This window comes from Scyliorhinus torazame, chromosome 4, assembly GCF_047496885.1.
Source record: "Scyliorhinus torazame isolate Kashiwa2021f chromosome 4, sScyTor2.1, whole genome shotgun sequence".
NCBI lineage: Eukaryota > Metazoa > Chordata > Chondrichthyes > Carcharhiniformes > Scyliorhinidae > Scyliorhinus > Scyliorhinus torazame.
The window spans coordinates 317,325,904-317,351,879 of record NC_092710.1 but is presented as its reverse complement, the minus strand read 5'-3'; the positions used below and the strand labels follow the sequence as shown (position 1 = coordinate 317,351,879).

Genomic DNA, 25,976 nt, shown 5'->3' with positions numbered 1-25,976 from the left:
AAAGGTCAAATTTGAACTGAGGGGAAGGATGGAGGGATTCTACAATTCATGGGCGTTATTCATTATGCACTTTAAAGAATTGGATCACATCAACATGAATTGGGGGACTGTATGTGTTAATGGTGAGTATGGGTGATTCCTGATTCCTCTTTGTCATTTGTTTATATTAATATGCGGGCTAATGTTTGGGGGTTTGGTGGAAGGATGGGATCATTGTTATTGATATGGGGATTGACATTACATTCGTTACTGATTATTGTTTATTGTTGGGTGTAAATTTGGAAGAAAATATGAAAAAGGAGAATAAAAAAATATTTTGGGAAAAGAAAAGGAGGCAAGAGAATCTCGCCCAATTATTTCACAAGGAGAATGATGAAGATTCAGCAAAAATTAGTCATCTTACCATTACCAACAGTCTTTATTCACTTCTTCACCTCACTTGGTACTTCAATTAGGAACAAATCTATTATTTTATTGCACAAATTGGGGGAAGAAAGTTTAGATCTGTGTGATGTAGCTCCCTGATTTCTGAACTACAATCATGTCTGTAAAGCTGCATGTAAAACATTTTCTTTTATTAGGTTATGGCAATTGCTCCAACACATTACATCTGGCAACGGGGAAGGCCATTGCATCACAGTGGTGCCATCAGAAGGTACACACGAAATGAAATCAAAATACCTCGGGGTCCTTGTGACACACCAGTTCATTGCTCACTTTGTGGCCAGAAAGAAGGTTTCCTCAGCATGCATATATCGTCTTCCTCGTCTTGTGAAAGTCTGATAACTAAGAAAGACTTGTATCGAGGCAGTCCTGAACAAAATTCAGATGACATGGAACACAATACCTACTATTCCACAGCTGGTAAGAATCCTCTATCATGGGAATGTTTTCATGTACTCATCTAATGAGGGATGGAACCATAGAACCTTCAACAAAAACGGAGACCAGGAGCTAACTCTACATCAACAACAATAATTTGCATTTATGTACTGCATTTAATGTAGTAAAATGTCCCAATTCGCTTTACAGGAGCATTAGCAAACAAAACTTGGCATTGTGCCATATAAGGCAATATTACAGGTTGCTCATAGTGGTAGGTTTTGAAAAGCATTTTAAAGGAGAGAGCGGAAAAGTTGGTTAAGGAGGGAATTCCACTGTTTACGATTTTGACGATTGAACTCATAGGTGTCAAGGATAGAGCAATTAAAATCCAGGGCCGGGATTCTCTAAAAACGCGGTTAAGCGTTGATGCCGGCGTAAACGCCTGAGTGTTTCGCGCCGGCATCAACGGGCCTCTTGGCTCAGCGATTCTGTAGCCCCCAAGGGGCCAGCATGGTGCCGGAGTGCTCCGCGCTGCACCAGCTGCAGTACGCGGCCCTGCACTGCTCGCAGTGGTGGCTGGTCGTCGTGGAGGCTCCCCCCCCCGGAGACTGACCCCCTGCCCCCCACCAGGAAGGATCGCAGCCGCGACGCCGAGCTCCCGCTGGGTGGAACCATACGTGAACCCCATTGGCGGAAACGTCGACCAGTTGACCGCAGAGAATCGCCGCGGTGGCCTCTTTCAACGGCCCCCGACAGGCGCCGCATCAACCACACGTGCACGACTGCCGCCGATTCTCCGGTCGCCGGAGAGTCGCGTCCTGGCCTCGGACCCGATCGCGGGTCTAAGGCCCCATTCTCCCCCATGCCAAGCGCCATTTCGGCGCGGAGGCTCTGAGATCCCGGCCCAGATCCGCAGAAATGTCAAATTCCACTTGAAATATTAACTCTGTTTCTCTCTCCAGAGATGCTACCAGACCTGCTGAGTATTTCCAGTACTTTGTTTTTATTAATAACTAAAATTGATGATGTTCAAGAGGCCAGAATTCAAAGAGCGGAGTTATCTAGGGAGGGTTATAGGGCTGGAAGATATTACAAAGATACGAGTGATGCCATGGAGGAATTTCATAGAAAAGATGATCATTTTTAAATTGAAGCATTCCCGAACTGGAAGCCGATGTAGCTCAGGGATGATGGAGGAACAGGACTTGTATCGAGGCAGTCCTGAACAAAATTCAGATGACATGGAACACAATACCTATTATTCCACAGCTGGTAAGTGGGTGTAAGCAGAGGTCTGGATGAGCTCAAATGTACTGGAATAGTTGAATCCAGAGGCAACTAATGCATGGTTGAGAGTTTTATCTGCAGATAAACTGAGGTAAAAATCGTATCATGTCAAAAGTGTTTCTTCAGCTGAACGCTGGAAGCATGGCTTTCATCCTTTTGACTCTACATAAATTGCATAAGAAAGCCTGACAGACAGAACAGTTGATTGTCAATGAATGTATACATCTGAGTAAATCACCAACAAACACACCTATATGCATGCATCGTCAAGCTATGAACTGACAATGTAATTAGGGTAGTCCGAATGCCTACAGCATTTCCTAAAGATTACAGCCGGCCATCAGCATGCTTTTGTCTGTGTGTTATGAAATTTGTCTTATTTGGAATTTGGATTCTCAAAGGTGAGATTAAATTTAAAAACAGATATATGCATTTGTTCCTTTGCGCATACTATTAATTAAAGATTAGATAAAGGTCTAACACGATGGAGGCTCCATGCAGATCTGTAGCTAGAATACAAATGCACATGTAAAGTGGAGTGCAAGTCAGTAGAACTGGGCAGCTACATCCTTCTGAGAAGCATTTAGAATCATATAATCTCTAGAGTGCAGAAGTAGTCCATTCAGCCCGCACCAACCCTCCGAATGAGCACCCTACCGAGGCTCACTCACTCACCCCCCCCCCCCCCCCCCACTTATAGCCCTGTAACCCCACATAACCTGTATATTTTGGGACACTAAGGGGCAGTTTCATGGCTAATCCACATAATCTGCACATCCTTGGACTGTGGGAGAAAACCCATGCACACTCGGGGAGAACGTTCAATATCCAACAGTCACCCAAGGCCAGAATTGAACTTGGGTCCCTGGCACTGTGAGGTAGCAGTGATTGCCACCATGTCGCCATTTGTCGTAAAATTCTATTAACGGGCTATTCACCGCATTCTCCATGCCTCCATGATTCTCTGGCCTGGGATTCATGTGGGCTTGGATTGATGCAGGTATTTTCCAGCATGGTCCTGGCACGGAGGATCTCGCACTGGGCAAAGGGGCTAATCTTCAAGGTGGGTGCCCTCAAAGTCCACCCCACTATGCCCCCTCATCAGAGAGCCTCCGTAAGAAAGCTTTGTGGACGTGAATCTTGTGACATCAGCAGGGACGGGGATATCGGGAAATGAGATCTCTCTTGCGAAAATCGAGTTTCCTGATTCTTGCAAGATTAACCGCCCTTGCCGCCAATCCTGCTGATGGCGAGTGTGGGCTCAATGTAGTTGCTTTTCTCTTTCTTTTGACGGTTTCCAATAACCATGTTTGAAGGACTTGCGTTGGCATTTTGTCCAAAACTCGCTCCCACTTAGACGGTTTCGGCAAGATTGCACCTCCATGTTTCAACATCACTATGTGATGTTCCTTTTCCCTGGATCTCCGAGTACACTCGTGCTTGCCCTTCCAAGCTGATTAGCACAGGGCTAAATCGCTGGCTTTTAAAGCAGACCAAGGCAGGCCAGCAGCACGGTTCAATTCCCGTACCGGCCTCCCCGAACAGGCGCCGGAATGTGGCGACTAGGGGCTTTTCACAGTAACTTCATTTGAAGCCTACATGTGACAATAAGCGATTTTCATTTCATTTCATTTCAAGCACACTTTCCGATCTTTGGCTATGCTAAGCAGAACACCACTGCTCCAAAAGCCTTTACGGCCCACAGCACAGAATCACCAACCTTCGGCTGCCCTCTCTAATCTTCTGGGCTTCTCCACCCCACTTTGTTTCACTCTGCTTCCTGCAGCTCTCTGTTTAACCTGGAACTTTTTTCTAGCTCCTTTCATTTATCTCTGATCCTTTATTCTAGGATCTCTTTCTGTCCCATTCCATGGTTTGGGAACTTCTTCTTGGTTTGGGATCTTCTCTTTATCATCCTCTCATGCCCTGCTCCCTGAGACACCTTCACTCCAATGGTGCTTTGGTTTAGGCCACTTGTAGGTGAGGAGGAAGAAAAGAGTGGAAGGGTCCCAGGATGGAAGAAACTGCTGGTCGACAGTCACACACAGTCTCCAATTTGTTACAGATATTACATGGGATGGACCATATCTTGGACCCCACGGGGTTGCCCAGGCGGCCAGATGTTGGAGAAGGCGGTGGCAGCGGCGTTGAAATGAAATGAAAATCGCTTATTGTCACAAGTAGGCTTCAAATGAAGTTACTGTGAAAAGCCCCTAGTCGCCACATTCCAGCGCCTGTTCGGGGAGGCTGACACGGGAATCGAACCGTGCTGCTGGCCTGCCTTGATCTGCTTTCAAAGCCAGCGATTTAGCCCTGTGCTAAACAGCCCTGAGAGGCTTGAGGCGATATACCGTGCAGGGCCCCGATCCACACCCTGAGGACCCAGCCGCCCATCAGGCAAAGAAGGGACCCAAAGGGGGAAACCAGCGAAGGCCCATGGTCTGTGTATAGGCATCACCAGTCTTTCATTAAGATGATGGACAGCGTATGCCGCAGGAGGCTCTGCCTCAACAAGGAGAAAGTGCGGTATCGGTGCCACGGACTTGGCACCACGTGGAGGGGAGGATACCTGCTCCCGGTGGCTGTCCAGGTTACCGCAGCAGTCTTCTATACCTAAGGATCATTCCCAGCCTCGAACGGGGACTTGTCCGGCATCTCACAAGCTACAGCCCACAAGTGCATCCATTTGCCCGGGCAGCGAACAACATAAACGTTGACATGGACCAGGTCCAACATGATGCCGGGCAGCAGGATTCTCTGTATTACCAGGATGCCCCAGGTCCAGGAAGTAATAGATGGCACACATGCCCTTTACGTGCACCAGGCCGTCAGGGAGTGCCCTACATCTTCAAGAAGGGGTTCCACTCCCTGAACGTCCAGCTCATGTGCAACCACCACCAGAAGATCATGCACGTGTGCACGCTTCCCAAGGAGTGTGCACATCAGCTACAAAGAACAAAGAAATGTACAGCACAGGAACAGGCCCTTCGGCCCTCCAAGCCCGTGCCGACCATACTGCCCGACTAAACTACAATCTTCTACACTTCCTGGGTCCGTATCCTTCTATTCCCATCCTATTCATATATTTGTCAAGATGCCCCTTAAATGTCCCTATCGTCCCTGCTTCCACTACCTCCTCCGGTAGCGAGTTCCAGGTACCCACTACCCTCTGCGTAAAAAACTTGCCTCGTACATCTACTCTAAACCTTGCCCCTCTCACCTTAAACCTATGCCCCCTAGTAATTGACCCCTCTACCCTGGGGAAAAGCCTCTGACTATCCACTCTGTCTATGCCCCTCATAATTTTGTAGACCTCTATCAGGTCGCCCCTCAACCTCCTTCGTTCCAGTGAGAACAAACCGAGTTTATTCAATCGCTCCTCATAGCTTATGCCCTCCATACCAGGCAACATTCTGGTAAATCTCTTCTGCACCCTCTCTAAAGCCTCCACATCCTTCTGGTAGTGTGGCGACCAGAATTGAACACTATACTCCAAGTGTGGCCTAACTAAGGTTCTATACAGCTGCAACATGACTTGCCAATTCTTATACTCAATGCCCCGGCCAATGAAGGCAAGCATGCCGTATGCCTTCTTGACTACCTTCTCCACCTGTGTTGCCCCTTTCAATGACCTGTGGACCTGTACTCCTAGATCTCTTTGACTTTCAATACTCTTGAGGGTTCTACCATTCACTGTATATTCCCTACCTGCATTAGACCTTCCAAAATGCATTACCTCACATTTGTCCGGATTAAACTCCATCTGCCATCTCTCCGCCCAAGTCTCCAAACAATCTAAATCCTGCTGTATCCTCTGACAGTCCTCATCGCTATCCGCAATTCCACCAACCTTTGTGTCATCCGCAAACTTACTAATCAGACCAGTTACATTTTCCTCCAAATCATTTATATATACTACAAAGAGCAAAGGTCCCAGCACTGATCCCTGTGGAACACCACTGGTCACAGCCCTCCAATTAGAAAAGCATCCATCCATTGCTACTCTCTGCCTTCTATGGCCTAGCCAGTTCTGTATCCACCTTGCCAGTTCACCCCTGATCCTTGCTACCCTTCTTAAACAGAGGAACAACATTGGCTATTCTCCAGTCCTTGTCAAAGGCCTTACTGAAGTCCATATAGACAACATCTACTGCCCTACCTGCATCAATCATCTTAGTGACCTCCTCGAAAAACTCTATCAAGTTAGTGAGACACGACCTCCCCTTCACAAAACCGTGCTGCCTCTCACTAATACGTCCATTTGCTTCCAAATGGGAGTAGATCCTGTCTCGAAGAATTCTCTCCAGTAATTTCCCTACCTCTGAAGTAAGGCTCACCGGCCTGTAGTTCCCGGGATTATCCTTGCTACCCTTCTTAAACAGAGGAACAACATTGGCTATTCTCCAGTCCTCCAGGACATCCCCTGAAGACAGCGAGGATCCAAAGATTTCTGTCAAGGCCTCAGCAATTTCCTCTCCAGCCTCCTTCAGTATTCTGGGGTAGATCCCATCAGGCCCTGGGGACTTATCTACCTTAATATTTTTTAAGACACCCAACACCTCGTCTTTTTGGATCACAATGTGACCCAGGCTATCTACACCCCCTTCTCCAGACTCAACATCTACCAATTCCTTCTCTTTGGTGAATACTGATGCAAAGTATTCATTTAGTACCTCGCCCATTTCCTCTGGCTCCACACATAGATTCCCTTGCCTATCCTTCAGTGGGCCAACCCTTTCCCTGGCTACCCTCTTGCTTTTTATGTACGTGTAAAAAGCCTTGGGATTTTCCTTAACCCTATTTGCTAATGACTTTTCGTGACCCCTTCTAGCCCTCCTGACTCCTTGCTTAAGTTCCTTCCTACTTTCCTTATATGCCACACAGGCTTCGTCTGTTCCCAGCCTTTTAGCCCTGACAAATGCCTCCTTTTTCTTTTTGACGAGGCCTACAATATCACTCGTCATCCAAGGTTCCCGAAAATTGCCGTATTTATCTTTCTTCCTCACAGGAACATGCCGGTCCTGTATTCCTTTCAACTGACACTTGAAAGCCTCCCACATGTCAGATGTTGATTTGCCCTCAAACATCCGCCCCCAATCTATGTTCTTCAGTTCCCGCCTAATATTGTTATAATTAGCCTTCCCCCAATTTAGCACATTCATCCTCGGACCACTCTTATCCTTGTCCACCAGTACTTTAAAACTTACTGAATTGTGGTCACTGTTACCGAAATGCTCCCCTACTGAACCATCTACCACCTGGCCGGGCTCATTCCCCAATACCAGGTCAAGTACCGCCCCTTCCCTAGTTGGACTGTTTACATATTGTTTTAAGAAGCCCTCCTGGATGCTCCTTACAAACTCCGCCCCGTCTAAGCCCCTGGCACTAAGTGAGTCCCAGTCAATATTGGGGAAGTTGAAGTCTCCCATCACCACAACCCTGTTGTTTTTACTCTTTTCCAAAATCTGTCTACCTATCTGCTCCTCTATCTCCCGCTGGCTGTTGGGAGGCCTATAGTATACCCCCAACATTGTGACTGCACCCTTCTTATTCCTGATCTCTACCCATATAGCCTCACTGCCCTCTGAGGTGTCCTCTCGCAGTATAGCTGTGATATTCTCCCGAACAAGTAGCGCAACTCCACCTCCCCTTTTACATCCCCCTCTATCCCGCCTGAAACATCTAAATCCTGGAACGTTTAGCTGCCAATCCTGCCCTTCCCTCAACCAGGTCTCTGTAATGGCAACAACATCATAGTTCCAAGTAGTAATCCAAGCTCTCAGTTCATCTGCCTGACCCGTAATGCTCCTTGCATTAAAACATATGCACTTCAGGCCACCAGACCCGCTGTGTTCAGCAACTTCTCCCCGTCTGCTCTGCCTCAGAGCCACACTGTCCCTATTCCCTAGTTCTCCCTCAATGCTCTCACCTTCTGACCTATTGCTCCCGTGCCCACCCCCCTGCCATACTAGTTTAAACCCTCCCGTGTGACACTAGCAAACCTCGCGGCCAGGATATTTATGCCTCTCCGGTTTAGATGCAACCCGTCCTTCTTATACAGGTCACACCTGCCCCGGAAGAGCTCCCAGTGGTCCAGATAATGGAAACCCTCCCTCCTACACCAGCTGTTTAGCCACGTGTTTATCTGCTCTATCTTCCTATTTCTAGCCTCACTGGCACGTGGCACAGGGAGTAATCCCGAGATTACAACCCTCGAGGTCCTGTCTTTTAACTTTCTGCCTAGCTCCCTGAACTCCTGCTGCAGGACCTCATGCCCCTTCCTGCCTATGTCGTTAGTACCAATATGTACAACGACCTCTGCCTGTTTGCCCTCCCCCTTCAGGATTCCCTCTACCCGTTCGGAGACATCCTGGACCCTGGCATACATCCTGGGGCAGTCGGAGGACCACCCCAGAATGGCCTTTGGCTCTTGGGGGATAAAGGGTAGCTGTTGAGGACCGGGCTAATGACGCCAGTGAGGAGGTCAGTGACTGATGCTGAGACCCGATACAACGAGGCCCATGGGCCACCGAGGCTGTCATTGAACGGTGCATCGGACTCCTCTTAAAAAGTGGTTCCGATGCCTTGACTGCTCTGGTGGTGCACTGCAATACACCTCTGAGGGTCGCCGCTTTGTGGTGGTCTGCTGTGCCATCCACAGCCTGGCACGCAGCGGGGCGGAGTGCTGGAATAGGCGGAACATGCAGCCTCCTCAGAGCAGGAGGAGGAGGAGGTGCCGGAACAGGGGAGCTGGAGGACGAGCCCGAGAGGACCAGCCGGAGGATAGAGGACAGGTGAAAACGATGAGGGTCCAGCAAGCCCGGAGGGCCAGGGACGCCGCCCTCCTCGCCCACAACACATAGGACATGGCCTTGTCTGTCATCGTACCATCCTCCCCCATCCACCCTGTTTCACCTCCCAGGGTCTGTGAAACAAGATGATGGGACTGAGTCGGGGGTAGGGTGGGGGCGGAGTTAGGACCTCCATGCCCAGGAGGCTGGTGCAGGGGATTGGTAGCCGGCTCACATAGTGGAAGAAAGTGCCAGACGCATCATATTTCTCGGGTGCAATGTTTTTTAATGCTGTACATGTGTGCTCCCCACCTTCCTGACCCTTCCCACCCCTCACCACCACACTTCTCTTGCCCCGTGCTCTGTGATCCTTGACCTGCTTACCTTTCCGTGCTTTACCGCTGCGACTAGGTGTGTTCCCAGGGTGTACATCACAGGTGAGGCAGCTTGCTGTCTACCACGTCCCATGGCCTTCGATGCCCCTGGTAAGTGTCCTCAGGGGGCCCTAGGGCTCTGCCTACTTTCCCGCGGCACATGCCTCACCGTGCCACTCTGTTCCAGGGGCCGACTCCAAGATGCACCATTGTCAGGGGGGGAGCAGATCTGGGGAACTGGTGGACGTCATTGCCATTCCGTAGTGTGGCTCAGAGTTGGCAATTTACATGTGACAGGTTATCTGGGTGGCATGGGCTGATCCTCACCTCTGCACCGTACGCCTACCTCTACGTCAGTGACCAATCTGTCCTCAGCCACCTCTGCGACCACCATGGCCCGTTCCTCGTAGGGGGTGAGGACTCATAGTGCCAGGGGGCCGATGCCAACCCATCTGTGCAGCCAGTGGAGGTTGTTGACCTTCTTATGACACTGAGTGCTAGTCCTCCTGGAGACGCTCCCTGAGCTGACGATGCCACTTCCAGCCAGGCGGCTCTGGCTGCCTGTGACTGACCCTCCAAGCCCCTCATCTGATCTCAACCGCGTCCAACAGTATGCCCAGGTCGGCATCTGCGAATCGTAGGCTGGTCTCCTCGGTGGCATGGCTGCGAGCTGTGTGGGTTTGCTCTGCAGGATCAGTTTAAGTGCTGCTTTTTAGCGGGGAGCTGGCAGGCATGGACTCGGCAAATAAGCCGGTGGGACCATCATTTAGGGCGTGAAGCCCATGGGGCCTCATTAAGTGGACCGATTAATGTTTAATACCGGTGACGGCCTCGCCGAGCCTACCGTCGGGAAGCTCACGGCAATTACCACTCGCTATCACACTTAGAAAATTTTCCATTAAATCACACCCTACGCTAGTGTACCTTGCTTGTGACAGCACATTAAAAACATGCCAAAAGACCATGAAGTTGTCAGCATTCTGGAATAGCATCTCCCAGGAGTATCCAGTGCTGAGTAAACCAAGCATTTTGTTGCTAACGCCCTTCACGACGACCTACATATGCGAGGTTAGATTCCCATTCTGACAGATGAAGACAGCACAAAGGAACGGACGGAAGTCTGACCTGATATGTACATTGCCTTCTCCCTGCGAACCTGATTGGAGTGAGATTATTAGGACCAAGCAGACTCCCCTTTCACATTAAACGTAAACCTTTCACAATGGCACAGTGGTTAGCATTGCTGCCTCACAGCACCAGTGACCCGGGTTCACTGTCTGCATGGCATTTGCACTTTCTCCCCTTGTCTGTGTGGGTTTCCTCCGGGTGCTCCAGTTTCACCCCCCCAGTCCAAAGCTGTGTAAGTTTGGATATGCTAAATTGAGGGGGATTGGGCCTGGGTTCGGGTGCTCTTTCGGAGGGTCAGTGCAGACTTGATGGGCTGAATGGCCTCCTTCTGCACTGTAGGGATTCTATAATCTATTCTACTCTATGAACGTGGCGTGGGTCTCCAAGGCCGGCTGGAGTGGGTTGCGAAGGCCAGCCAGCTGGCAAAAGTGGATCCCAGATCAAAACAGTTTGAAAAACACTATTCTACAGCGAACTAGCCTGGTCTCATTCTATGCCTTATAAGAACTAGGAACAGGAGTAGGCTATCTGGCCCCTCGAGCCTGCTCCGCCATTTAATGAGATCATGGCTGATCTTTGTGGACTCAGCTCCACTCTCCAGCCCGTACACCATATCCCCGAATCCCTTTATTCTTTAGAAAGGCACCTATCTTTTTCTTAAAAACGTTTAAAGAAGGAGCCTCAACTGCTTCACTGGGCAAGGAATTCCAGAGATTCACAACCCTTTGGGTGAAGAAGTTCCTCCTACACTCAGTCCTAAATCTACCTCCCCTATGCCCCCTAGTTCTGCTTTCCCCGACCACTGGAAACAACCTGCCCGCATCTATCCTATCTATTCCCTTCATAATTTTATATGTCTCAATAAGATCCCCCCGCATCCTTCTAAACTCGATAATACTACTTTGCCCTGCCCATAACCATGCCGAAGTTTATTTGTGACAGCTGCTTTATACTTAATTCTTTTATATGACCATTGACTAGCCACATTTTCAAATTTTCCGCTCTTTAATTCTATTTTATTTTAGACTATCAAACTGTACAAAATGGGGAAAGAAAAAACAACCTTGCTGTAAAGGACAGATCCATGGACTGGTTTACTGGAAATGAGGAGTGACGATACCTTGCAAATAACTGGATTCATGCTATCAGAAATATGTCGCAAACAAGAGAAAACAACATCCTACATTTGATAAAATAATAATCAAGTCCCTTCTACTGCAATGTAATGGAAATGTCAAATAGAGGATAACTGACAATTCTCTGTTAATTAAAAAGGGTTCAGGTGACAACATTTACCATTAAAGTGAAGGTCAGTCACTTCATATTTGTTGTCTGCACCCAGTTTTAATTATTGCCCTAAATTCACCAAGCTATGCTATTTAGAGTGCACACACATATTCAAGTTAGTGACTTTTTTTAAAAACGTCTCACCCACTTTGTTGTCATTTCAGTTTGCCAGCTGGTGTGGAACTGGAAAACATACTGAATTTGTGACAAATATTAGTTGCTGTACTACCTTACACATGCAATTATAAAGACATTTACACGTGGTCAGTAATCAACTGAAGACCATTTTTCACTTGAGCCCATGACTTAAGGCACTGTAATTGATCTTCCAGTGAGAACATCAACAGAAAATAAGGGTATTAACAAGTGACACTGGTATAAATGAAGAATCGACCCTGAACCCCATAAAAAATTTAATTGGTTGTAAAAAAAACTTACATTAGGAATTTTCATGACCATACAGTCACTTTGTAGACAAGTGGTCAAAATATTCTGGTAATGCATAGTGACCATGAGATTGAAACAGGAAGGCTGTATTTTGGTCTTGGCACTTCTAATAACTTTTTAAAATCTCTTTTATGTTGAATAGTTGCTATTTCAAAGTCCTTTGCTACCTGTTTACTGACAAACATGTAGTTATTTATGAAGATTAAACTATTTGGCTCGCCTTTTATGTTCAAATGATTCTTTAACATTGTTTTTGTTATCTTTTATCCTACCACACTGTAAATATTTAAAAATGGAAATGTACTACAACACAAGCTGTATGAATAAATGAGAAAACACATTTTATTTTATTTATCAGTGTCTCAGTACAGAATAAAACTTGACTACACATTCAATCTTCACAATTCCTAGTTATTGTTTTCACTGTTGTGTGGAGTAGAATATAAAGGGGCAGGTCTAAATTTTCTTAACTTGACAAGGAAAGCTGGTGGGGAAAAAACACAAAAGTGAGATTGATGAGAATCTCTTGTTACAATTAGAAACAATACAAAAATCTGTGTCCTGATCATTCATTCAGTAAAACGTTTCAGTCCCTTTGCAGCCTTCTGCTGGTGGACTTCCTTGATATTCCCGTATTCTAAATTTTAAAAGCCTTTCTCACCTCTCCTACCCCAAGAAATCTAGCATTCCAGCAGCAGGCTGCGATTATCTAGCCACGGGTAGTGAATTGCCCAATGTTCTCGGTCTCTGCAAAATAACATCCCATCTTGCATTGTAATTACCAACCTACTACTCAGCAAGGGACTGTCTAGGGAAGTAAAACCCATTTCATATAATTGTTAAGGATAAAAGCCAGGGCCAGCAATTTATTTCAGACAGTCCCCACCTTTGGCAACTTCAGTGGAAATCCTGTTTTTGCACATAAAAAGGGGTCGCCTTGCACTCCAATCAATGTTATAGCAGCGGAGATGGAAATGCCTCAAGGAAATACTTGATATATGCAAATACTGCTGATGCCTCGTATTCTTTTATGGCCAAAGGAAAGTGTCCAAAGAACGTCAAAGGAGCACGAGAGGAATATCATCATTTTTTAAAATGTTAGTTTGGGGTACAACAAACTGCAATGAAGAATTTGGAGAATGGCATAAAGAAGTTGGAGTGGACATAAGAGGCGGGATTCTCCGACCCCCCGCCGGGTCGGAGAATCGCCGGGGGGCTTCGTGAATCCCGCTCCAACGCTGGCTGCCGAATTCTCCGGTGCCGGTTTTCAGGAGGGAGCAGGGATCGCGCCGGTCGAGGGCCGTTGGTAGCGGCCCCCCCAGCAATTCACTGGGCCCCGATGGGCCGAGCGGCCGCCCGTTTCCGGCCACCCCGCCAGCGTGGATTAGACATGGTCCATAACCAGCGGCACCTGGCTTGGGGGGCGGTTAGCGGGGTCCTCAGGGGTGTGGGGGGCACGGTGGCCTGGCCTGTGCCGTGGGGCACTCTTTCCCTCCGCGCCGGCCTCTGTAAGGCTCCGCCATGGTCGGCTCGGAGAAGAAACCCCCTGCGCATGCGCAGGAAACACGACAGCGGTTCTGCGCATGCGCCAGAACATACTGGCGGTCCTGCACATGCGCCGGCCGGCAGAAGCCCTTCGCCGCAGGTTGGTGCGGCGCCAACCCCTCCAGCGCCGGCCTAGCCCCCGGAAGTGCGACAGATTCCGCAACTTCCGGGCGGCCCGACGGCGGAGTGGTTCACGCTGCTCTTTGGCGCCGGTACGGGCCGCCCGCCAATTCTGGGAGAATCCCGGTCAAGTATAGTTTAATGTAAATAAATGTGAAGTCAAGCATTTTAGGAAATCAAACCCTAGAATAGTAAAATCTTCAGTGAAACAGGAGAATAAAAAGATCTAGGCACTGTTTAAAGAGTAGGAGGTCATGTAAATACTGTATTCTTAGAGTTACTAAGGATGAAACCAAGGAATCAATGAAATAAAAACACAAAATGCTGGAAAATCTTAGCCGGTTTGTGGAGAGAGAACGGAACTAACGTTTCAAGACTGGATGATTATTTTTGTTTCAGATCCAACATCCACAGTAATTTGCTTTTATTTGAGTCAATGGTGAATATGTGCATGATGTGTTAGTTGGGCAACAGTAGGAGAACTGTGTGCTAAAGAGAGGCTATTAGAAGCAAGGAAATTATGGAAGTTAGTTTCGCCAGAATATTACCCGGGAAGAGCATATAATTACAATGTAAGGTTTAGGCGAATCTAGGACTGCGTTTACTAGAGCAGATGGAATGAAGCAGATCTATTCCAAGTTTCTAGATTCGTAAACGGGTAAACAATAAAATACTATTTCCAGCAGTTAAGGGATTGGTTTAAATATAACTTGCAATTATATGACACCTTTCACATCCTCAATGTTCTGAAGTGCTTTAGAACCAATGGATTACTTTGGAAGAGCAATTCCAGTTGTTAAGCAGTTAAATAGAGGACGCAAATAGGCACATAGCAAACTCCTACAAACTGCAAGTGAATGGATGATCAGAGAATCTGTTTATAATGCTGCTGGTGGAGGGAGGAGGATGGGTCAGGACACCAAGAGAATTCCCTACTTTTCTCTGAATACTGCTCTGGAATCTTGGATAACTGCCAGATCAGTGGGACCAGGCCAGTTTTTAAAAATCTCATTTGTAACACAGCACGTCAGGCAATGCAGCACTTCCTCAGTTCTGCACTGCAAACATGGTCTACATTGGGGCCTGAATTCACAATCCTAAGTGTCAGAGGCAATAATGCGACCAACTGAATAAGCTGACAACATTTGTTTTATAGATTCATTGTAAAGAATACTGTGATTTTAATAAGTCTATACTAAGGATTTATGAGCTGTGTCTAAAATTTATGTCGGAGGCTTCTAAAAATAACAAATTATATTTATATCATGCCTTTAATGCAGTAAATCATCTGGAGGTGCTTCACAAGTTTATTGTGAACAACATTTGATATTGAACCACAGAAACATTTATGTGAATATGGCACCTATAATTAATTCTCCCAAGGCATTTCACAGGAGCATTATAAAACAAAGCATGATACCAAGCCACATAGGAGGTATTAAGTTAGAGGAACATAGAATCATTGAACTTACGATGCAGAAGGAGGCCATTTGGCCCATCGAGTCTGCACCGGCTCTTGGAAAGTGCACCCCACCAGCCGCACGCCTCCACCCCATCCCTGTAACACCACCTAACCTTTTTGGACACTAAGGGCAGTTTAGCATGGCCAATCCACCTAACCTGCACATCTTTGGACTGTGGGAGGAAACCCACACAGACATGAGGAGAACGTGCAGACTCCACACAGACAGTGACAAGCCGGGAATCGAACCTGGGAACCTGAAGCTGTGAAGAAACAATGCTAACCACTGTACTACCGTGCCGTAGCACAATGTCATAGTGATTTATTTTTAAGGGATTGAGGGAAGAGAGGCAGAGGGATAAAGGGACGAATTAGAGCTTAGGCCTTAGTAATTGAAGGCATAACAGTCGACAGCAGAGCAATTATAATCATAGATGCTCAAGAGGCCAGATTTGGAGGAGTGTAGATATTTCGGACTGTTTAAGGGTAGTAGATTAATGGGACTTGGTATGGTCAGCAGAGCTTTGGATGGACTCAAGTTTACAGAGGGTAGAACACGGGAAGCTAGTCAAAATGCATAGGAATAGTCAAGTCTAGAAGTAACATAGATGTGGATGGGGGTTTCATTAGAGCTGGCGCAGGGCTCAATGTTAGGGAAGTAGAAATTAACTGTCTTAATGATAGCATGGTGGTGTAGTCAGACCTCACCTCAGAGTCAAATATGACACTAAGGTTGCATATAGTTTGATTCAGCCTCAGGCAATTGCCAGGAAGAGGAATGGAATCAGCAGACCATGTTTGTTTTACAGGATGTGGGCGTCTGGCTCGGCCAGCATATATTGCCCATCCCTAGCTGCCCTTCAAAAGGTGGTGGTGAGCTGCCTTCTTAATCTGCTACGGTCCCTGAAGTGTAGGTACAGCCACAGTGCTGTTAGCTGTTATGGAAGGAGTTGCAGGATTTTGACCCAGCGATTAGGGATCGGCAATAAATGCTGGCCTAACCAACGACACCCACACCCTGTAAATGAAAATAAATGCTGACTGTAGGGTATTAAGCAATGGTAATTCCATTGAATGTCAAGAGACAGTGGTTAGATCCTCTCTTGTAGGAGATGGTCATTGCCTGGCACTTGTGTGGCACAAATATTACTTGCCATTTGTCAGCCCAAGCCTGAATATTGTCCAGGGCTTGCTGCATTTGAACATGAACTGCTTCATTATCTGACGAATCGTTAATGATGCGGAATAGTGTCCCCAGATCATTACGCTGGGTCTCTGCATTATTAGCCCAGCGACAATACCACTTCACCACCACCTCCCCCTAACAGAGTTCATTCCTTTGGTCTTATTGCATTTGATTTCTGCTCCTCCAGCACTGTATGTCAGACAAACTATCTTGGCAATTTGAGACAGTGAAGTGGTGAAGGGAGCTGGTAGTGAGGCAGAACTGGGTGTTGACAGTGTAAATATGGAAACTGGTGTTGTGTTTTCAAAGATGTTGCAAAGTGGCATATGGATGAGAAATAGGGAGGGGCCGAGGACAGAGCTTTGGGGTATACCAGAGGTAACGGGGCAGGAACAGAAACAACCGCAGATGATTCTCTGACTATGATAGGATAAATAGGAATAGAACTAGACGATTGTAATCTAACCCTAGGGCCAAAGGCTAGACAATTCAGATTTTGAAAGTGCCACTGGAAGTGAATTGGGAGGGCGTCTTTTTCCAGGGACGCACAGTAGTAGGGGGATGGAAGTGGTAGGAGACACATTGATAGACTTCACCAATCTACTCCAGTGACTCTCCATCCTTATCCTTCTTTAAAGGTTACAAACAGCTCAAAAAGAGGAGAAATAGTATACCAGTGTCACAGTCAGAGACTATCATGTGTGACTTTACATAGAGCCATTTTGGTCCTATGACCAAGGCTGTGTGGAGAAATACAAAGATGGAATTCCAAGAAAGATGGGTATGGATTTGGGAGATGACAGTGCATTGTAAACCTCGAGCGGAAAGGTTTTGCGTTGAAAGGCTTTTGGGGAGTGGCCGATAATTTATTCAAACAGAGGGGTCAAAGTTTTGCGAGCAGAGGAGTGATGATGGCAGATCTGAAGGAAAGTAGGGCAGTATCTGAGGAGAGAATCTTTCACAATATCATTTAACATGGAAGCTAAGAAGAGAAGACATGGTCAGCAGTTTAGTGGGGCAAGGGAGCAGGTCAGCAGTTTAGTGGGGCTAGGGAGCAGAAGGTGGGTCCAACAGACAAGATAACCTTGGAGAGGGCATGAGGATAGATAAGAGAAAAAGATGAGTTACGGTCTATGATGTGGGGGGACCTTAAAGGACGATTGGCTTGATGCGGTGGGGAGCTGGCAGAGGCAGCTGATCAGATAATCTTAATTCTAATGACATAAATCATGGCCTCCTCATACGCTGTTGGAGTGAGGAGTTTAAGGAGACGGTTATAGGAAAGAAATCAGGGGTTATCTTTGCATTCCAGGACAGTCCTGGAATAGTGAGCACTCTTGGCAAATTAAAGTAGGACCAAGAGTGCTTTTTGTTGACCAGCCAGATGGGACAGTAAATGGCTAAACCAGTTATCTATCGTATTATTCGAGTCTTGAGAGCAGAGAGGAGTGCTATACTGGGGATACAACCAGGTTTGTGAGAGGGCAATAGTTTAATGGGGGCTAGGGCAGCAAAGGTAGAGGTGAGGATGTGGGTGAGCAAATCAGCAGTTGCAGAAACGTTGTGAACATGTTGTGAAAGGCTAGACAATTCAGATCTTCAAATGGTAATTGTAAGTGAATTGGGAGAGAGCTTTTTTGCGGTTGGTGGGGGTCAGGTGGAGAGAAGAGGGATGTGGGTGGAGAGTGATAGAAGAAAACGATATCGCATTAACTATGATTAACATGATAAGAGTATTAAGGCCAGGTGAGATTGCGAGGTCAGGGTATAGTCATGAATTTGGGTCAGGGAGTTTCTATGCTGGGAGAGACTGTAGCCAGTTAAAATGGCTAACTCCCGATTTAAAATGGCGAACGGCAAAGGCTGATGGGAAAGTCAGCCAACAGGACACAAACGAGCAGCTGCAGGTTGACTGTGTATTTACCTCTGGGAAGGCCAGACAAGATCGATACCAGTAACCATCAGCACAACAAAACACCGGCCATCTGCATATTAATGAGCAATCCCCGGGAACAATGAGCAACATTTAGATACATAAAGCAAAACCAGACTCGTCTGCGCCAGTAGGAGCCGACACAATGGGAAGTGAACGACCACCGCAAGACCGCCCATCGATCAGGGAATCGCTCCAGCACAAAGTCCAATCACTTGGAACCAGGTACAGGGTCTGTCCCGAAAGGCGGGAAGCCCCTGGGGACTATAAGAATAGAGTCCAAGTTCAAATCGCCCTCTGCTTCTCTGCTCGACCGGGTCACTCAGCAACACGAACCAACCCTTGCCAGTGACCGGTCCAGCCATCGCTGAAATCTAGTAAGTCTTACTTCAACGCTCGCTACGTGATAGGCGTTCCTAGCTACCAATCTGTACCAACTTCGAATCCCGCAGGCTCAGAACCCGAACGAAAGGCCATTCGTTTCCCTGACCTGGTGGGCCAGTTCCGAGTTAAGTATTGGCCTGTTAGTTGTAGAAGGAGCTTAGACGTAGAATTTATACATGAGTAGTGATTACTGCGTATAATAAATGTGCTTTGATTTAAATCTTACTAAGCGGCGTATTGGATTATTGATCATTAATCGGACTTGAAACACGTGGCGATATCAGAAAGATACCTGGCGACTCAAGAGCAAAGGTGATAAAACAGAGCAATTAAACTAAGGCAAAAGTTAGCAACAAGACTAAGGGAATATAGGAAGGCAGTGAACTCACAGGAGAGACAGAAAGCATGATGAGTTCTCACGGTGGGTGAAATCACAGAGGATAACAAATCACTGGCAGCAATCTGAGCGAGTAACATGATGGAGTTATGTGGATAATCTTTTATAGTACTTGGATGGTCAGTAGAGAACAACAATTTTAAGTGAAAGGCATAGAACACAGTGAGATAGGTATTGATATAGGTATCTAAGGGCAGAATTTTGAGCCCACATCTGCCACGAGTGTAAACGGCAAAGCGGGTGCAAAATTTTGCGAGAGTTGGGAAACGAGATTTGTGCTGGAGAGATCTCATTCCCATTTTTCCCTGCTTCTCACCGGTGACGTAATGAGGATCCTGCCCACAAAGGGCAAGAACCGCATTTAAATATTATTAATGGGCCTCCCCACCGCATAATTTCTACCCCCACTCACTGAATATTCCTACCTCGCCGAAGCAAGTTTACAACAGCTTTAGAAGAATGGGATTGAGTTGAGGGAATCCCGCCTGGGCACCAAGTGAAGTATAACCCCCTATGCCTGGGATGGTACTACACCTGGCACTGGTTGGCAGTGCTGACCTATGCCAGGGCAGTGCCAAGTGCCCTCCTCTGGGGAGCCCCATTGCGGAGGTGCCCCTAACGTGCTGTAGCTGGGGTTAGAGGACCAAGCCAATGCTTGAGAAATGGGGGTGATGTCATCATTGGGTCGGGGGGGGGGCAGTGCGCAAAGTGCCTGCAATACTGATGCATTGGTTGGGGGGGTGGGAGGGATGAATGCCCCCCGATACTTGTGCGGTCGGGTGGGGTGGGTGGAGAAGAGACCTCAGTACCTCTCTGGTGGGGGTCCTCTATCTTCAGGGGGATTTTAATTCTAGCGCTAATCGAGGCGCCATCTTTAAAGATGATGTCCCAATCTCTGTAGAGTCTTCTGGCTCTCTCAGGCGTCGCCCTGACAATGTGACGGTACGAACCATATCCCCAGACTTTCTGCACACTAAGTGCCAGAAAATCTGGTCTGAAAACTCGGCTGTGGATCTGGAGAGATATGCATCAGTTTGTCAGAGCTTGACACTCAGACAAATTCCTGTAAAATTCTGCCCCGAATCTCTAATAACTCAATATAGAGTTGTTGAGTTATACTTACCTGCAACAAAGAAGCAACATCAATGTAAGAGTTTTTAAACAATAAATGAAATAAAAGTGAAAAAACAAAAATGAACTGGAATCACCTGTGTGAGAAACTTGCTCATGATGAGGTCTGGCAATATAAGGCATTGTGCAAAAAGCTTTAGTATCTTCCTCTTCACCTGCATTTAATGGAAAACATTTTAATAATAATCTTTATTACTGTCACAAGTGGGTTTGCATTAACACTGCAATGAAGTTACTATGAAAATCCCCTAGGCGCAATATTCTGGCATCACTGAGGGAGAATTCAGAATCTTCAATCCACCTAACAGCACGGCTTTCTGGATTTGTGGGAGGAAACCGGAGCACCCGGAGGAAACCCACGCAGGCATGGGCAGAACGTGCAGAATCCGCACAGACAGTGACCCAAGCGGGAATCAAAGCCAGGACCCTGGCGCTGAGAAGCAACAGTGCTAACCACTGTGCTACCATGTTAACTTCAAAGACAGTTTTTCTGAAATATTAAACATACAATAGAACAATTCATCCTAATATTTTTAAAATATTCCCTCTTTACCTCAAAGTGCACAACCTGCAGCTTGGATCTTTACTCCTGGTTTGGGAGAACTGGGTCAGGACATGTCCTGGCTCGGCAAACCCAACTCGGGAGAAAGTGAAGGGAAGTTGGAGTTTAGGGGCGACGGGAGTCTGGCCAGCTGAATCTGGAACGGCTGGACAGGAAGTATAACCGTCGTGCCAGCTCCACAGTTGTTTTTTTACAGTTCCAATTATCTTTTTTTATTTTAGAGTACCCAATTCTTTTATTTTCCAATTAAGGGCCAATTTAGCGTGGCCAATCCACCTAGCCTGTACATCTTTGAGTTGTGGGGATGAGACCCACGCAGACACGGGGAGAATGTGCAAACTCCACATGGACAGTGACCCGGAGTCGGGATCGAACCCTGGTCCTCAGCTCTGTGAGGCAGCACTGCTAACCACCGTGCCGCCCTAAGTCCCAGTGATCTTGACAGTTAATGTGTTTATGCACTTTTCATGCTCATTCACGCCTAATTTTAACAATCCCAAAGGCACCGCATTTGTTTTTACCAATTCAAGAGATGTGGCTAGGCCAGCATTTATTGTCCTTCCCTAATTTCCCTTGTGAATGCGATGGTGAGCTGCCTTCGTGAACCACTTCATTAGATATGGTGTAGGTACATATACAATGATGTTAGGGCAGGACCTCCACAAAGCACATCTAACACCTTTAAAGCTGACCCGGAACCACATCTAAAGATGTACTCCACAAAGTTTGGACCTGCTTTCTACCAGTGGGAAGTAGGGTAAATGTTTTACCGTCATCCTCCAGCACAGTTGTATCTCTTCCTTCTTCACTCTCAACCCCATCGTGCACATCACTTTGCGGTTCGACTCGGGGTACCCTGCTGCCGTCCTTCCGTAGAGCTGGTGTAACGAGCCAGTTCCTGTGAATGACCTCAAGGATCTTCTCACAAGAGAGGGATAACTGGGAACTGCGTATTCCTTCCAATAGATCAACAACCTGGGTGATACTGCAAGTAACATAGGTGAGCAGAAGAACAGTACACTCTGGCCCCAATAAAATTTGCTACTATTACAACAACATTGTACATTTGTGCAGCACCTTGTATGTAGAAAACACCGAAAGGCGAATTGCATGGGCGGCGAGGAAGGTGGTGGTGGAGGGGGTGGTACAGAATAAAGAACAAAGAAAAGTACAGCGCAGGAACAGGTGCTTCGGCCCTCCAAGCCTGTGCCGATCATGATGCCCTAACTAAAACAGAACCTTCTGTCCTTACTTGGTCTGTATCCCTCTATTTCCTCCCTATTCATGTACCCATCCAGATGCCTCATAAATGTTGATGTGCTCGCTCCCACCACATCCTCTGGCAGCGCGTTCCAGGCACCCACCACTCTCTGTGAAAAACCTACCCCCCACATCTCCCTTTCCCCCTCTCACCTTGAACCTTTGTCTCCTTGTAAAAAGCCTCTTTTTTTTTAATTAAATATTTTATTGAAAATTTTTGGTCAACCAACACAGTACATTGTGCATCCTTTACACAATATTATAACAACACAAATAACAATGACCTATTTTATAAACAAAAAATGAATAAATAATAAATAACAAAAATGAAAACTAGCCCTAATTGGCAACTGCCTTGTCACAAGTAACACTCTCCAAAAATATAATTTAACAGTCCAATATATAATTATCTGTAGCAACGACCTATACATATTATACAGTATATATTAACAACCCTGAGAGTCCTTCTGGTTCCTCTCCCGCCCCCCCCCCCCCCCCCCCCGATCCTGGGCTGCTGCTGCTGCCTTCTTTTTCCCATTCCGTCTATCTTTCTGCGAGGTATTCGACGAACGGTTACCACCGCCTGGTGAACCCTTGAGCCGACCCCCTTAGGACGAACTTAATCCGCTCTAGCTTTATAAACCCCGCCATGTCATTTATCCAGGTCTCCACCCCCGGGGGCTTGGCTTCTTTCCACATTAGCAATATCCTGCGCCGGGCTACTAGGGACGCAAAGGCCAAAACATCGGCCTCTCTCGCCTCCTGCACTCCCAGCTCTTGTGCAACCCCAAATATAGCCAACCCCCAGCTTGGTTCGACCCGGACTCCTACTACTTTTGAAAGCACCTTTGTCACCCCCATCCAAAACCCCTGTAGTGCCGGGCATGACCAAAACATATGGGTATGATTCGCTGGGCTTCTCGAGCACCTCGCACACCTATCCTCCACCCCCAAAAATTTACTGAGCCGTGCTCCAGTCATATGTGCCCTGTGTAATACCTTAAACTGAATCAGGCTTAGCCTGGCACACGAGGACGACGAGTTTACCCTGCTTAGGGCATCTGCCCACAGCCCCTCCTCGATCTCCTCCCCCAGCTCTTCTTCCCATTTCCCTTTTAGTTCATCTACCATAGTCTCCCCTTCGTCCCTCATTTCCCTATATATATCTGACACCTTACCATCCCCCACCCATGTCTTTGAGATCACTCTGTCCTGCACCTCTTGTGTCGGGAGCTGCGGGAATTCCCTCACCTGTTGCCTCGCAAAAGCCCTCAGTTGCATATACCTGAATGCATTCCCTTGGGGCAACCCATATTTCTCGGTCAGCGCTCCCAGACTCGCGAACTTCCCATCCACAAACAGATCTTTCAGTTGCGTTATTCCTGCTCTTTGCCACATTCCATATCATCCATCCATTCCCCCCGGGGCAAACCTATGGTTGTTTCTTATCGGGGACCCCCCCAAGGTTCCAGTCTTTCCCCTATGCCGTCTCCACTGTCCCCAAATCTTCAGTGTAGCCACCACCACCGGGCTTGTGGTGTAGTTCCTCGGTGAGAACGGCAATGGGGCTGTCACCATAGCCTGTAGGCTAGTCCCCCTACAGGACGCCCTCTCTAATCTCTTCCACGCCGCTCCCTCCTCCTCTCCCATCCACTTACTCACCATTGAAATATTAGCGGCCCAATAATACTCACTTAGGCTCGGTAGTGCCAGCCCCCCCCTATCCCTGCTACGCTGTAAGAATCCCTTCCTCACTCTCGGGGTCTTCCCGGCCCACACAAAACCCATGATGCTCTTTTCAATCCTTTTAAAAAAAGCCTTCTTGATCACCACCGGGAGGCACTGAAACACAAAGAGGAATCTCGGGAGGACCACCATCTTAACCGCCTGCACCCTCCCTGCCATTGACAGGGATACCATATCCCATCTCTTGAAATCCTCCTCCATCTGTTCCACCAACCGCGTTAAATTTAACCTATGCAATGTGCCCCAATTCTTAGCTATCTGGATCCCCAGGTAACGAAAGTCCCTTGTTACCTTCCTCAACGGTAGGTCCTCTATTTCTCTACTCTGCTCCCCTGGATGCACCACAAACAACTCACTTTTCCCCATGTTCAATTTATACCCTGAAAAATCCCCAAACTCCCCAAGTATCCGCATTATTTCTGGCATCCCCTCCGCCGGGTCCGCCACGTATAGTAGCAAATCGTCCGCATACAAAGATACCCGGTGCTCTTCTCCTCCCCTAAGTACTCCCCTCCACTTCTTGGAACCCCTCAACGCTATCGCCAGGGGCTCAATCGCCAGTGCAAACAATAATGGGGACAGAGGGCATCCCTGCCTTGTCCCTCTATGGAGCCGAAAATATGCAGATCCCCGTCCATTCGTGACCACGCTCGCCACTGGGGCCCTATACAACAGCTGCACCCATCTAACATACCCCTCTCCAAAACCAAATCTCCTCAACACCTCCCACAAATAATCCCACTCCACTCTATCAAATGCTTTCTTGGCATCCATCGCCACTACTATCTCCGTTTCTCCCTCTGGTGGGGCCATCATCATTACCCCTAACAACCTCCGTATATTCGTGTTCAGCTGTCTCCCCTTCACAAACCCAGTTTGGTCCTCGTGGACCACCCCCGGGACACATTCCTCTATTCTCATTGCCATTACCTTGGCCAGGACCTTGGCATCTACATTTAGGAGGGAAATAGGTCTATAGGACCCGCATTGTAGCGGGTCCTTTTCCTTCTTTAAGAGAAGCGATATCGTTGCTTCAGACATAGTCGGGGGCAGTTGTCCCCTTTCCTTTGCCTCATTAAAGGTCCTCGTCAGTACCGGGGCGAGCAAGTCCACATATTTTCTATAGAATTCGACTGGGAATCCATCCGGTCCCGGGGCCTTTCCCGCCTGCATGCTCCTAATTCCTTTCACCACTTCTTCTACCTCGATCTGTGCTCCCAGTCCCACCCTTTCCTGCTCTTCCACCTTGGGAAATTCCAGCCGATCCAAGAAGCCCATCATTCTCTCCCTCCCATCCGGGAGTTGAGCTTCATATAATTTTTTATAAAATGTCTTGAACACTCCATTCACTCTCTCCGCTCCCCGCTCCATCTCTCCTTCCTCATCCCTCACTCCCCCTATTTCCCTCGCTGCTCCCCTTTTCCTCAATTGGTGTGCCAGCAACCTGCTCGCCTTCTCCCCATATTCGTACTGTACACCCTGTGCCTTCCTCCATTGTGCCTCGGCAGTGCCTGTAGTCAGCAAGTCAAATTCTACATGTAGCCTTTGCCTTTCCCTGTACAGTCCCTCCTCTGGTGCTTCCGCATATTGACTGTCCACCCTCAAAAGTTCTTGCAGCAACCGCTCCCGTTCCTTACTCTCCTGCTTCCCTTTATGTGCCCTTATTGATATCAGCTCCCCTCTAATCACCGCCTTCAACGCCTCCCAGACCACTCCCACCTGGACCTCCCCATTATCATTGAGTTCCAAGTACTTTTCAATGCACCCCCTCACCCTTAGACACACCCCCTCATCTGCCATTAGTCCCATGTCCATTCTCCAGGGTGGGCGCCCTCCTGTTTCCTCCCCTATCTCCAAGTCCACCCAGTGTGGAGCGTGATCCGAAATGGCTATAGCTGTATACTCCGTTCCCCTCACCTTCGGGATCAATGCCCTACCCAGCACAAAAAAGTCTATTCGCGAGTAGACTTTATGGACATAGGAGAAAAACGAGAACTCCTTACTCCTAGGTCTGCTAAATCTCCACGGGTCTACACCTCCCATCTGCTCCATAAAATCTTTAAGTACCTTGGCTGCTGCCGGCCTCCTTCCAGTCCTGGACTTCGACCTAT

The 25,976-nt window shown here is 47.6% G+C and overlaps 2 protein-coding genes across 2 annotated transcripts in view; one reads left to right on the top strand and one right to left on the bottom strand.

Moving 5' to 3' along the window:
* Positions 1-12,301, top strand: part of spdya (speedy/RINGO cell cycle regulator family member A) — a 53,847-nt gene extending 41,546 nt beyond the window's left edge. The window contains exons 4-5 of the mRNA XM_072500127.1: positions 582-864; positions 11,431-12,301. Of these exons, the coding sequence (XP_072356228.1) occupies positions 582-864; positions 11,431-11,519 (372 nt within the window). The 3' untranslated portion in view covers positions 11,520-12,301. The remainder of the gene's footprint in view (positions 1-581; positions 865-11,430) is intronic.
* Positions 12,302-12,457: 156 nt separating this feature from the next.
* trmt61b (tRNA methyltransferase 61B) overlaps positions 12,458-25,976 on the bottom strand; it is a 49,901-nt gene continuing 36,382 nt past the window's right edge. The window contains exons 5-7 of the mRNA XM_072500126.1: positions 21,630-21,844; positions 20,375-20,452; positions 12,458-12,623 (exon numbers count right to left, since the gene is read on the bottom strand). Coding sequence (XP_072356227.1) covers positions 12,547-12,623; positions 20,375-20,452; positions 21,630-21,844 — 370 coding nt within the window. The 3' untranslated portion in view covers positions 12,458-12,546. The remainder of the gene's footprint in view (positions 12,624-20,374; positions 20,453-21,629; positions 21,845-25,976) is intronic.